At 45.0% G+C, this 12191-nt stretch overlaps 1 protein-coding gene across 2 annotated transcripts in view; it reads left to right on the top strand.

Annotated features, from left to right (window-relative positions):
- INO80 (INO80 complex ATPase subunit) overlaps positions 1–12191 on the top strand; it is a 99274-nt gene that overhangs the window by 57264 nt on the left and 29819 nt on the right. For both annotated transcript variants that reach the window (XM_078870646.1, XM_078870647.1), the window contains exons 26-27: positions 3519–3659; positions 11480–11696. In XM_078870646.1, the coding sequence (XP_078726772.1) occupies positions 3519–3659; positions 11480–11696 (358 nt within the window). The remainder of the gene's footprint in view (positions 1–3518; positions 3660–11479; positions 11697–12191) is intronic.

The raw sequence follows: 12191 nt of genomic DNA, 5'->3' as shown, positions 1-12191 counted from the left end.
TATTTACGTAATGCACTTATTCATATCTTCGTGTAGTGATATGAGCCAAATTGCAGCAGGTATTCCATGGGAGATCATGTTTTGTGTGAGTAATTACATTTATAATCGAATACAGTACAATACCACAACAGTAACCGGCGCTTTGCGCTCCCAAGTAGCACAGACACTCCTAACCTGCACGCCTCCACTTTGCCCAGGGAATGTCATGATGGTGGTAATTTGGAGGCGGCACAGTCCCTGTTTTTTTCCAAGAGATGAAGCAATTGTTAAAAGCGGCAGCAGCCGATTTAATGTTGTCCATCGAATAGCGGCATCGCTCTGCACCGGAAGCCATGCAATGAACTTTATTGCAATGGCCCCAGATACAAGCCCCTTCACAGCTCCCACAGCCGCACGCACGGGTGGCCCGACCATTGGGAGGCGCGTTCCAGAAAGCTTGTGAGCTGACACCCGCGTGGCGGCCGACTCTCCGTACTGATTAACGGCCGGCCCAACTGCGCCTCCCCACCCCCTGAGTGCTCCCTGGGGGCCCCCCACCTCTGATAGATAGAGGAAGCCTTTTGAGGAGGCTCTGGCTCTGGACAGGGCCACCACAGGTTGCTTGATGCAATCACAGTGGGCGTCGTATTCGGAATAATGCCTACATATCAATGAGCTTCCTAAGTGCACACTTGAGGTCCGTGTGTGGATCTGTAGTCACAGGCACTGGTAGTTTTATGGGAATGATTTCAAGAAACTGGCACTGACGTCATTAACTTGTGCACATATTATTTTTGTTCTTCTGTCGTTATTGTTGTCTTTGATAAACGTGGCATTAGCCATCGAAGGCTAATGCCACGTTACAGTGAACCGCACTGCTCAGATTCTGTGTTTGAATCTGGGCCGCCACTTGTGATTAACCAGGCTTTCGAACCTCAAATCAACAACAGTCTTGTCTTTTCACATAAAAGTTTTATTTTTTTGTTCATCAACCGATTAATGTTACCCAGCAGCTTTTGAATAAGCAAGTAAACTAGTCCAGAATTCCAAGCTTGCACATTGGTATAGTTGCTTAAATAAATATGGCCGAATAACAGTCCTAAAGGCACTTGGGCTGATTAAATATAATTGTAATTTTACATCGATACAGATGCATATTTTCATACCCATAATTCTCTAGTGCTTAATGAGTTGTTTCCAGTGTCAGCCCAGTTACTGATTTATTCCTGCTCGGAGATTTACAAATGATGTAGGTTTGACATGCTGTGAGCACTCTTTTTCAGGGCATGTAAAAAGTATGACCAGAGTGAGTCCCATTGAAGTGACTTCAGGAGGAGGGGTGGGACAAAAGAACGTAATCAACCAGGCTATGCGTTAATTGTGTGTTGACTGACTCTCTGTGTTGCATTGCATTACATTTCCAAATTTTACTAAGTTTGTTTGATTAAGTGTGTTCTCTGTCTCTGTGTGTCCTCGTGTTGTTGCTCTATTATTTCCTGCAGTCACGAAAGCTCCAAATCTCTCGTTGACATGCTAATTTTTCTACCCCCCCTCTCTCTGCCCCCTCTCTATTTATTTAAGGCCTCGACACAGAGGCGTTGTTTCTCTGTGTGCCTATGTGTGTGTCTCTCTCTGTATGTCTCTGTGTGTGTCTCTCTTTGTGTGTCTCTGTGTTATCTCTCTCTGCTTATGTGTCTGTCTGTGTCTCCGTGTCTGTGTTTTGTCTCTCTCTCAAATTTAGCAATCTTTGGAAGAACGTAATCAATCAGGTAGGGTGTTGACTGTTATGTTAGCCGACTCTCTGTGTTGTATTGCATTATATTTCTAAGTTTACTAGGTTTCTTTTCTCTTTCATTTGTACCCAATGATGATTGCTTGTGTTGCAATTGAAACGTCGGATGCTATTATTTAATAATTATTTTCTTTCTACGTGACTTTACCGAAAGAACCAAAGAGTAATTCCTGCAGTCACGAAAGCTCCAAATCAAGTCCGATTATAATTTAGTACTGGCCTGTACTATTGGTAAAGTGTTTTTCAAAGGTTATGGAGCGTTGAAAGTTGTATTTAATTTTAATGGAGAAAAAAATGTAAGTTATTTCGTTTATAATACAGTATATATTTTGACAGATTGTAGTTGTAAACATTTTCAGCTTTAAAAAAAACCTATTGTCACTAATTGTGTTTGCACTTTGGTGTGATAGTTTACTTTAATTACGTAGCGCATTATTGTTTAATTTAACTCTACTTTGTTATATAAGGGCCAAATGATTTGACAGCTGGGCCCTTTGTCTACAATAGGATCAGATGCCTATTTGGCGTGAATAGTGGAGCAGCTTGTGCATGGATGCAATCAGATTGAGCAAAACCAAAGCAAAGTCTCTGCAGAATTAGTGGGGCAAGCTCTGTTGTGTCCTTAGCTTGTCAGCTGTGGGCGGCTGCCCTCCGGCTGGCCAGTTGGTCCACAGCTTGAATTCACTCGGCCAGTTTGCACGCTCTGTACATGGAGAGACGCAGCTTGAGGAACAGTGCCACGGTCTCCGTGCTAACGATTTTTGTGTGAACGGGATTTATTTCTTGAAAGTAAAAATACAAATAAGGGCCAGGTGACAAGATTGCATTCAGTTGCAGATTTATTTCGTATGTTGCGTTTGGAAGTAGCAGCACGTTTACTGCAATTGAATGCAAAAGGGACATTGAATGAAAAGGAATATTTGAATCTCATCCTATTTATGGAAGTGCATTTCCAGTGATCGATCAACACAGCATAATTGGTGATTTTCTTGTTATCATGAGTTGCAGGGTGCCTTCTTACCTACCATCTTGTCTTTAATAGCATCTCAACTGGATAGTGTTCACTCTGCCCATTTTGAGTGTGGTGTAGGTTGATAGCTGGTTGTTGGAGACATCTAAAATCGGGTTAAGTTTTTTTTGCTGCTGTTAGGTAAAGAAAGCTAGCAAGCTAGGTGGCTAAAAGTATAAACTATAAAAACTATAACTTTTTTATTTTACCAGGTAAGGCCCACTGAGCTATATAGCTCTTTTACAGAAGCGACCTGCCCAGTAATGATAGCCCAACGAAGTGGCTTATCAAGTGGACATTTATAGCAGCCAAATACTCTAAACGCATGTTTCTAAATGTGGAATGAAAAAACGGAGAATCCGGAGAAAAATCCACGGGACCACAGGGAGAGCATGCAAACTCCAAATATACAGGCGTCATGGTCTGGATCGAACCCACGACCTCCCGTATATCAGGCGAGATATCTAACATCTCGCCACATTGAGGCCATATCCAATCATCTTTGCTGCCTCCGCTGTTGAACGAATGGCCACTGCAATACACAGCACAGGCCCGTGCCTGGCGCCGGTTGTCCGGGCCTACTTAACGGTTGCTTGCAGGACCACCCCGGGCCTCATTGCTCATCGGAGCAAGAGCACGGCTCGGCTCGGAAAGCGTCGCTCGGGGAGAGGAGGCGAGAGAGCTCGAGAAGCACTTGGATGGGGGGGTGACTTGTCGTCCTCTGCCTGTGCCATACAGGAGCTGGTGTTCACCGCTCACGCGAGCCACGTGCTGAGCCACGTGCGCCAGGCCGTGCGCTCGCGCCGAACGGCCTCCACCGTGCTGCGCGAATGCCAGCGCTCGGACGTGCCCTCCTTCCTGCTCGGTTACCTCCCCAAGGTGAGACTCGACACTTCCACCCTTGCCTCGAGGTGGCCTGCCACGGGGAGGCCTCAAGGTCGATTCGTGTACCTCCGATTGGCACGATCGGCTACATACAGTGCGAAAGAAGTTCAACGTACATACATACATGCATTGGCAGCCGCGTTCGAATAGGTTGAGCAGCATTCGTAGAAACGTGCGATTTTCCTAAGATTAATTATGCTGTTTGCTGCAGGATTTAATACAGGATATGACTTTGTTGCTCCATTCCTAATTTATTTCTCAATCCTAAGGCATTGTGCATGATAATTAATTTTGTTAATAATTTACACTCGTTTGTTTATCCACTGCTGGTTGACAGCCTTCCCTTGCCATTTTGCTCGTCGGTATTTTTGACCATATTTTACGTGTTGACTAAATGGGAGGGCCCAGGTCCGTTTCAGACATCGCCACTGATACCAGCCATGGCCGGGAGTGAAACTCCGGTCACCTGGCTCGTATCACTGTGTGTTTGCTGTTGAATCTTTGCTCTGCCCAGGTGCGTATTAGTTGGTCCAAAGTATAATTCTTTTTACAAAATTCAATGTAGTCATTAATGTATACTCAATACTCATCTCTCCTTTTCATTGCGTTGTTTATTGTGTCATTGCCTGCCTCATCCTCAAAATTGTGTCCACTACGTGCATCCAAGTCATGCTGTGTGTACACTTAATGTGCACATCACGCATATTAAAATTCCCCTGCTTCGGTTTAGGCAAAGGGTGAGTGACTCGTGGCTTTGCCAACGCCTGCTGTGCCTACATTGTTATTGCCAATGATTTGTTATTACATTTGCATACAATGGCCTACTTTACGTATTGAGGTCATTAATAACCATTTTCCAGCAGATGGCGTGCTCCCACAACATTATCGACTGTAAGATGGAATTAAACGATTGAACCCAGCACGATTGCTCTGTCTACACACACACAATGGGGCTAGTCCACTCTTTCTGCTCTTTGTATCTTCCCTAGCACTGCTCCACTTATGGCCCACTGAGCTTTAATAGCTCAGTGGGCCTTAGTTGGTTAAAAATATATAATTGTTAGTCGTCTCTTTCCCAAGTTCTAATGCTCAATTTTAAGAGATGTGTTAAACTCTTATCTATTACAACTTTGAGAGTGCTGTTTGTTGCTCGCCTGTGATCGGAAACGTTTTAAACGATGCAGTCTGCATTACTGGCTCTAGCATATGCATTTATGAACCTACGTTACACAGAGGAGTGTGTTACATGTCGCGTGGGTGTCAGTGTTGTGGCTAAATTTTTTTGCTTTCGCGCAGCCTGTAACAGAGATAAGCAACTGATTTTTGGAACGGCAAAAACGTTATGAATCAATGTCTGGGTTCTGTCGCCATCCGACAGCGCTGGTGGCTGCGAACTGATGAATTGCTTTTGTGATGTCGCTAAATGGTCTCCGTGGGCCACCAGCAGGGTGACCGCACGCTCCCATCATTTGCTCCTCTCCGAAGTCGCAGGTGGGACCTCTCTTTTGTCCTCCACTCATGTAGAAGAAGGGGGCGCACCGACCGTGCGACAGGTGTCCGAATGCGACGATTCGCCGTGGTCCAGAGTTTACGTGGTAGCGAGAAGCCAGGATGGGATTCAGTTGGGTCGCTGTTGGGGTCCATGTTGGATATGTGCTACATTGCCAGAGGTGCATGTTTTGTTCTTGGATGTGCACAGCAGTGCAGAATTGTATCTGAAGCAGTCCTGGGCATCAACTATATCAACACACACCTTGGTCAAGTACTCGCCATGTGACCCATAGTGTGCCATGGCAGTGTTAATAGGAGCTTTCTGATATTATTTGTTGATCAAATAAAATTATAAATTTAAATGCTTCGGCATTTTCTCTGCCCTGTAAAAGATGCCTTTGTCTGCGTCTGTAAATACACATTTGCCCAATTAATTTTTATTGGCTGCTCTGAAGTCTGCCGTTCTCCAAGTATCTGCCAAGTTTTAAACACGTTTTAAAGGAGATGCATGACTCTCCAAGTGTGTGGTAATGCTAATCTTGGTAAATAAGACCGGCACTGTGCCTTGATTAGGGACAGGTTGTCACACCTGCCTTGTGTGTCATCTTGGCCGTGTGCTAAGTTTGCGTGAGTGTGTGTGTGGCTGTGTCTGTTTGCGTGTCATTATCAATGCAGTCCTACAGCAAATGTTATGAGCAGCACCTGGTCTGTTAATGGATCATGATTGCATAGGTCAATTTTAAATGTTTATGTAATTAAAAGTTCAAAAGGTCGACAAAATGTATTAATTGTACGTGGCTCAATGTTATCATACCACATAGCCGTTGTAATCAATCGTAATGTGCTAATGTCACAATAGTGCGGGTGCACGCCGGCGATTCTATCACATTATGATTTGCGGGAGCGGGAAGCTCGCCAGATAACGCGGGCTTACATTGTCGGCTGTTTAGACTTCACCTTCATCAATCAGATGCACTCAAAAATAAACACACACACGCCTATTAATATTATGAAGAGCCTGTTTTGAGGCCACTTCTTCCAGGAAAGATGACTGGTGATATCAACGTAGATAGCTAATCTTTATAATTTTTTTGAGTGTTTCGTGAACACCATTGCACAAAGCAGCTGGCAGGTTAAAAGAGCCGAAGCTCGCTCGCCGTTGGGCTAAACGCTCACTGAACGCTCTCAGCACTGCATTTAAACTTAACGTGGTGCAGCTTCCAAGAGCGTCATTGTTTATTGTTTGAGTTGTCTGTGTTCTCATCCTGTTTACCTTCTCAAAACCCATTCAGAGTAGCCTTCATTAAATTATGTTTCTCTCATGGCTTGCTTCGGCTTGAGCAAGACAAAAATGTATACACATCATAATCAATGTTGGGTTTTGGTTTCTGCTACAGAGCCAAAGATACAGATGAGCTACAGTTGGTGATATTGTTTTTTACAATGTAAATGTAATGAGATTGACTGGTAAGCTAGCCCAGGGTTCCACGACGGATTGCTGTTGCAGTTGCCTGCCCAGGTGTCTTTTGGAATTACTTGTGTTAAGACCACAGTCTCCCTCCCAGGTTTGTTTTCGATGCTTGGCGGGGGGGGCGGGGGCATGACCGGGCAGGGGCATGACCTCACGGTGTCGGCAGGTGTCACGGCCGTGACGTTAGCAGGCAGCGTTGTCGTCGCAGCCGCTCCTGGCAGGTGTCCGCACACCTCTGCCCGTTCGCTCGCTCGCGCGTGGCTCATACCGTCTGGCAGGTGCTTGGCTCCTGCACCTGTCGCGGACGCTTATTTTCTTAACCGCCACCCGTAGTAATGGCACCTCTCTAATTCTAGCGGGGGCAACCGAGTGAGAGAAGCGGTAATTTTGTTTGGGGTACCAAGGTACACGGACGGGTCACTTTGTGGCAGGGTCGGGTTTCGCAAGAGCGGCTGTGAAAAGGGGAGTGGAGTGCGCTCGGTTTCAGGATTGTTTATGCCTCGCCGGTGGTGTTTATGGAGTGGCCACGCGGAGCCACCCGTAGGCTCTGCGCAACCCACCGCTGCGCCAACCACAGTTTAGAGATTCCGTCTCGGCGATGGCCTGACCTGGCCTTCCCCTCGCATCTGCCGTGTGCTGCATTTACTGGAGGTTACACAGTGGGGGGTATGGGTTCAGTTTGGTTATCAATTTCCTTTAAGCAAATACACAAAAAATATTTTAAAGAAGGAGCCATTTTTCACTGGAAATGTAACTTTAGAAAAGCACATCTCAAACCTTAATGCTTGCAAATTAAAAGTGACTTGAAACACCACTCATTCATGGGATGGATAGGCTTGAGCAGGCAGCAATGTATACATCAAAATAGATGTCAGGTCTTTGTGTGATGATTGATTTATTTTTAAATATTCCTGTTGCCCTTAGCAAATTAAGTGTAGCCATAGATTACATCATGGGTGGTCAGTGAAATAATAGCAGTTTAGATTTAAATGGCGAAGTAAATTTTCTGCTCACACCAGCTTCTTGTCCAACTCGTCCAGTGTGCTGCATTGTGCCCCTCACACAACACAAGGTCCCCTGGTTTCCCTGTCCAGACCGTATAAGACGCGTGATTAAAGCTCGCGACGCAATTTTCTGAATTTCTCGCAAAGTCCCCTGATGATGGAGTTTTATGATATCCAGTCCATTTTTTATCGTTGACTAGCTTTACTACCCGGCTTCACCCGAGACTTGGATTCTCGTCTTGGATTAATACACGGCCTACGCGGAGGGTGGGGGGGGGGTGCGTGACGTCAGCAGGCACACTGCGTAACGCTGCCACATGCGGGTGACATCACAGATCTTCCCCGTCTCGGTGGATGAGAGAGAAATGGCTGATAGGAGCGTTCTAATTCATGGCAGGAAGGAGAGGGGAAATGTGCTAAATGGAACGACCAAAATTTCAAAATAAGAGTTGGCTCCTGAAAAGTAACTCGCAGCACTTTGGCACTTCAACAATGTCTGCCTGCATACCGTGTGGTATTTGCAATGCAGACTAATTTGGGTCTGGCAATAAAGGACTTCACCGTTGGCCTAACAATCATAAACATATTGGGTCACAGCTGCCACAGAAAACTGGCAGGTGTGTAGTTGCAGAGCACTTCACAATCAGTGGTTGTAAATGCAGTTGTAGGTTTTAGAGATTACACTTTCAAGACCACACTCATCTATATAAAAGGGAAATTTGTGAATGTGTGTCTGTTCGAAATGTTTAGCATACTTCCCAACATGCAACAAACTTGAAATTTGGCATGTGGGTAGCAATACATGTATTTATACGAGCCCTTTGTCAACCCACTGCTGGATGGACTCTCTACATTCTCAGTATTGTGGGAATGTTTGACCATGCTTCACTAGACTGGTCAGGGCGGTGAAGGGCGGGACCAAGACCTGTTGCCGGGAGTCGAACTCTGGTCGCTGGGTTCACAGCACAGTGCTTTAATCATCGGGTCATAAAATCATAACTTGAGTAATTCTGCTCTCAATTACAAGTTGATTTGTTTCGTGTGCAATGCATGTGATCTTCATGCACAAATTGTGTATTTATGTTCAGAGTAAAATTGTCTTTCTGCATATGTGAATGATGGGGCTGTACTCATTTTCCAGTGGTAGAAATTCCATATTTCCATTGGGGTCCGGTATAACTTTTGACTTCCCTTATATTGGTATTTAATTTATCCACCCCAGGTGTCATGATGGGCAGAGAATAATTGTGACAGTGATTTGATTTAACAAGCACCACCCAGCTAACTGCATCGCCATTCTCTGAGTATTTGCGTGGGAAGGTTGGCGATCGAGGCAGCCCATTGTACGTTACCGGGTGAGGTGTGGTTCCATTGAGAAGCCTAATATTCATCACAGGAGAGATCTGGGATTCCCAACAGGGAAGGTCCATTATCATTCACCGCGGCATGGTTTTTGCGTGAATATTTGGATACCTCTTCTTGGTTCTTTCGGTAAAGTCACGTAGAAGGGAAATGTTTCATTCTACGTGACTTTACCGAAAGAACAAAGAAGATGAATCCCTGCAGTCACGAAAGCTTTAAATCGAAATTTATTTGGATACCGCCCTGCAACATTTGTCAGCTGCAGCATTGAGATACCCAGCCAAGCTGATCTGTCCCCCACGGCTGGCAGCGTTGTGTACGATCGTGCATCTGTGGGGGCTCTGGATCATTAGCTTGCTTAATTTTTGCAGGGTCATATTTACAAAGCTTATACTAAATATTTCCCTTAATCCATACATAACACTGTGTAACATGTATTTATTTATTTATTGTTCCTGGGTAGTCAGTGTTATTTCCGAATTGCTTATGCCTCAAAAGTACAGAAAATGGCTATTATTCCCCACAAACTTTGTTTTCGGTACCAGGACAGTGATATTTTTTAATTTACCTATTTTTCAAAACATTCCAGATATATTCAGTGCTGAGTAAACTTGGAGTAACTTCTAGACCATTTTAGAACTTTCCAGTAATATAAATAGTGATGTAATGAGAGAGTGCCATCCAGTGGGTGCCAAAGGGTAACTGGATACAGGCACTATTATGTAACCGGCATCCAATCCTAAGAGGGAATAACATCTGGGCCAAAGGTGACAGGCGGAATCGGGAAGGATGCTTCGGGAACCATCGGGAAGGTTCCTCGAGGGGGCGTGGCTAGTACCTTCAAGACTTTTTTTCTAAGCTTCATCGGACCACAGATAAAGAAGATCCTGGAGTGCAATGAATTCCCCAAGAAGCTCACTCGTAAGGAGAAAGCGACTTGGAACAGCTTTGTCGCAGTGGTTCGTAGCTTCCTGGGCAATCACAAGGTCGGAAATTATGTGGAGCTGGTTGAGACTGGTGAAAAACTACGGCACAATGGGCTGTTAGATGTCCCTCAAAGCCCTTTTCCTTGCTGCTCATCTTGATTAATTCAAGGAGAACATGGAAGCGTACTCGGAGGAACAAGGCAAGCGCTTCCACCAGGATATGCTCGACTTTGAACGCCGCTACCAAGGACAGTATAACGAGATCGTGATGGGAGACTACATTTGGGGGCTGATTCGTGAAAGTGATTTACAGTATAATCGTAAATCTCGAAAAACTACTCCCTTCTAAATCTTTTGTAGTAATTTTTGTATTACTTTAGTATAAATACACGTTCATTTTGATTCATATTTTTTTTCTGACTTAAATGAAAATAGGTAGATTTCAAAATATCACTGTCCTGGTCACAAAAGCTAAGTTTGTGGGGAATAATAGCCATTTTCTATACTTTTTTGGCATAAGCAATTAGGAAATAACACTTACTACCCAGGAACAAAATTGTGTTACATAGTGTAATTAGATTAAATAAAAAATAAACATTATATTGGAGGCTGAAGGCCTCTGGAGGAAGACTTAGCAATCAGTGTGCATCACCGAGCCGGTTTGCCATGGAAACCTTGGGATGTGAAATCCTGGACCGTGCTGGTTGCTTTAACAATGCAGCCACCTACATTCGGGGCACCACGGTGGCGAGATGTTAACTACCTCGCCTGGTATACAGGAGGTCGTGGGTTCGATCTCGACCCCTGGCGCCTGTTGTATATTTGGAGTTTGCATGTTCTCCCCATGGTTGTGGAGAACATGCAAGCATTTAGAAACATGCGTTTGAGTATTTGGCTGCTATAAATTCCCACATGATAAGCCACTTCATTGAGCTATAATTTGTGGCCAGGTCGCTTCTGAAAAAGAGCTATATAAATCAGTGGGCCTTACCTGGTAAAAGCATTTATTTATTTTGTTATTATTTGGTCTTCGGGATATCGTTGCCGTATTCTGCTGTACAGGTGAATTGCAAGAAATGTTGGGAGCCAATAAATAACCCCCTGCCTGGCAAGTTGCAAAGGGGCTCTGAGCTTCCATCCACAATGCCAAATGATGGATGTGGTCATATGATTAACAAAAACCTCCTTTATAGTTCATGTTTTTTGTAAATACTTTCCTTTCACTTTCATTTTTACGTTCTTTGACACTTTTGCTCAGGCCTAAGAACTGTTAGGACGTCACTCACTGCTGATATTAGCCATGGTCGCAAATCGAATTCAAGTCGCCAGGTTCATAGCGTCATGTTCAAACTACTGCTCCACCCCTCTGGGGAAAGTTGAGTCTTAAAAGGTTAATCTTGCTTGCATCCTGTTATAATGTAACTTTTGTCAGTGCCGCATAAAAGCTGACCATATAGCGCATATCTCTGCGCGCACAGCGCTGTTTGAATGTCACCGGTTGGTTGGCTCCATCTTCTTATGTGTGATCCTTGACACCTGCACCATCCCTCGCCTTGGCAGGTGGTGTCTGGGTTCCGGCAGTGGCACTGCGTGGACCGGAGCGCGGAGTTCGAGCGTCTGGAGGCTGGCGGGGCGGTGGAACAGCAGGCGTTGCTCTTCGGGAGTCCTGTCCGGGCGGTTCAGGCGCGGAGGCCTCACGACTCTTTCTTTCCGTCGCCACTGGCCGGCCTGCACGCCATCGCGCCACTCCACGGCTGGTCCTTCATCCGCATTCCCGGTAGGTGGTCATGCCGCCCCGTTTGCTACAGAGCTGTGGCAGCAACCTTTGAAGGCCTTTGGTTGTTTTTCGACTTTAACTAAACAAAAATTTAACTATTTTTATTTTACCAGGTAAGGCCCACTGAACTCTCTATCTCTTTTTCAGAAGCGACCCGGCCACAAATCATAGCTGAATGAAGTGACTTGTCACGTGGAAATTTATTGCAGCCAAATCCTTTTAACACATTTTGACTCTAAATGTGGAGGGAAAAACTGGAGAACCCAGAGAAAATTCCACGCGACTACAGGCAGCACATGCTAACTCCAAATATACCGCAAGCGTCAGAGTTGGGATCGAACCCACGACATCCTGTATACCAGGCAAGGGGGATAACATCTTTCCACCGGGACTTGGGCAGTGTGTATCAATTTTTGTATTTTAACTTACATATGGCTTGGTGGCTCACCTAATTTTGCTGTGCATGTATTAGAGCGCTGAATCCTGCGTTCTGAG

Source organism: Lampetra fluviatilis, chromosome 30 (assembly GCF_964198595.1).
Source record: "Lampetra fluviatilis chromosome 30, kcLamFluv1.1, whole genome shotgun sequence".
NCBI lineage: Eukaryota > Metazoa > Chordata > Hyperoartia > Petromyzontiformes > Petromyzontidae > Lampetra > Lampetra fluviatilis.
The sequence above is the reverse complement of the archived record's forward strand: the minus strand, read 5'-3'. Positions and strand labels throughout refer to the sequence as shown.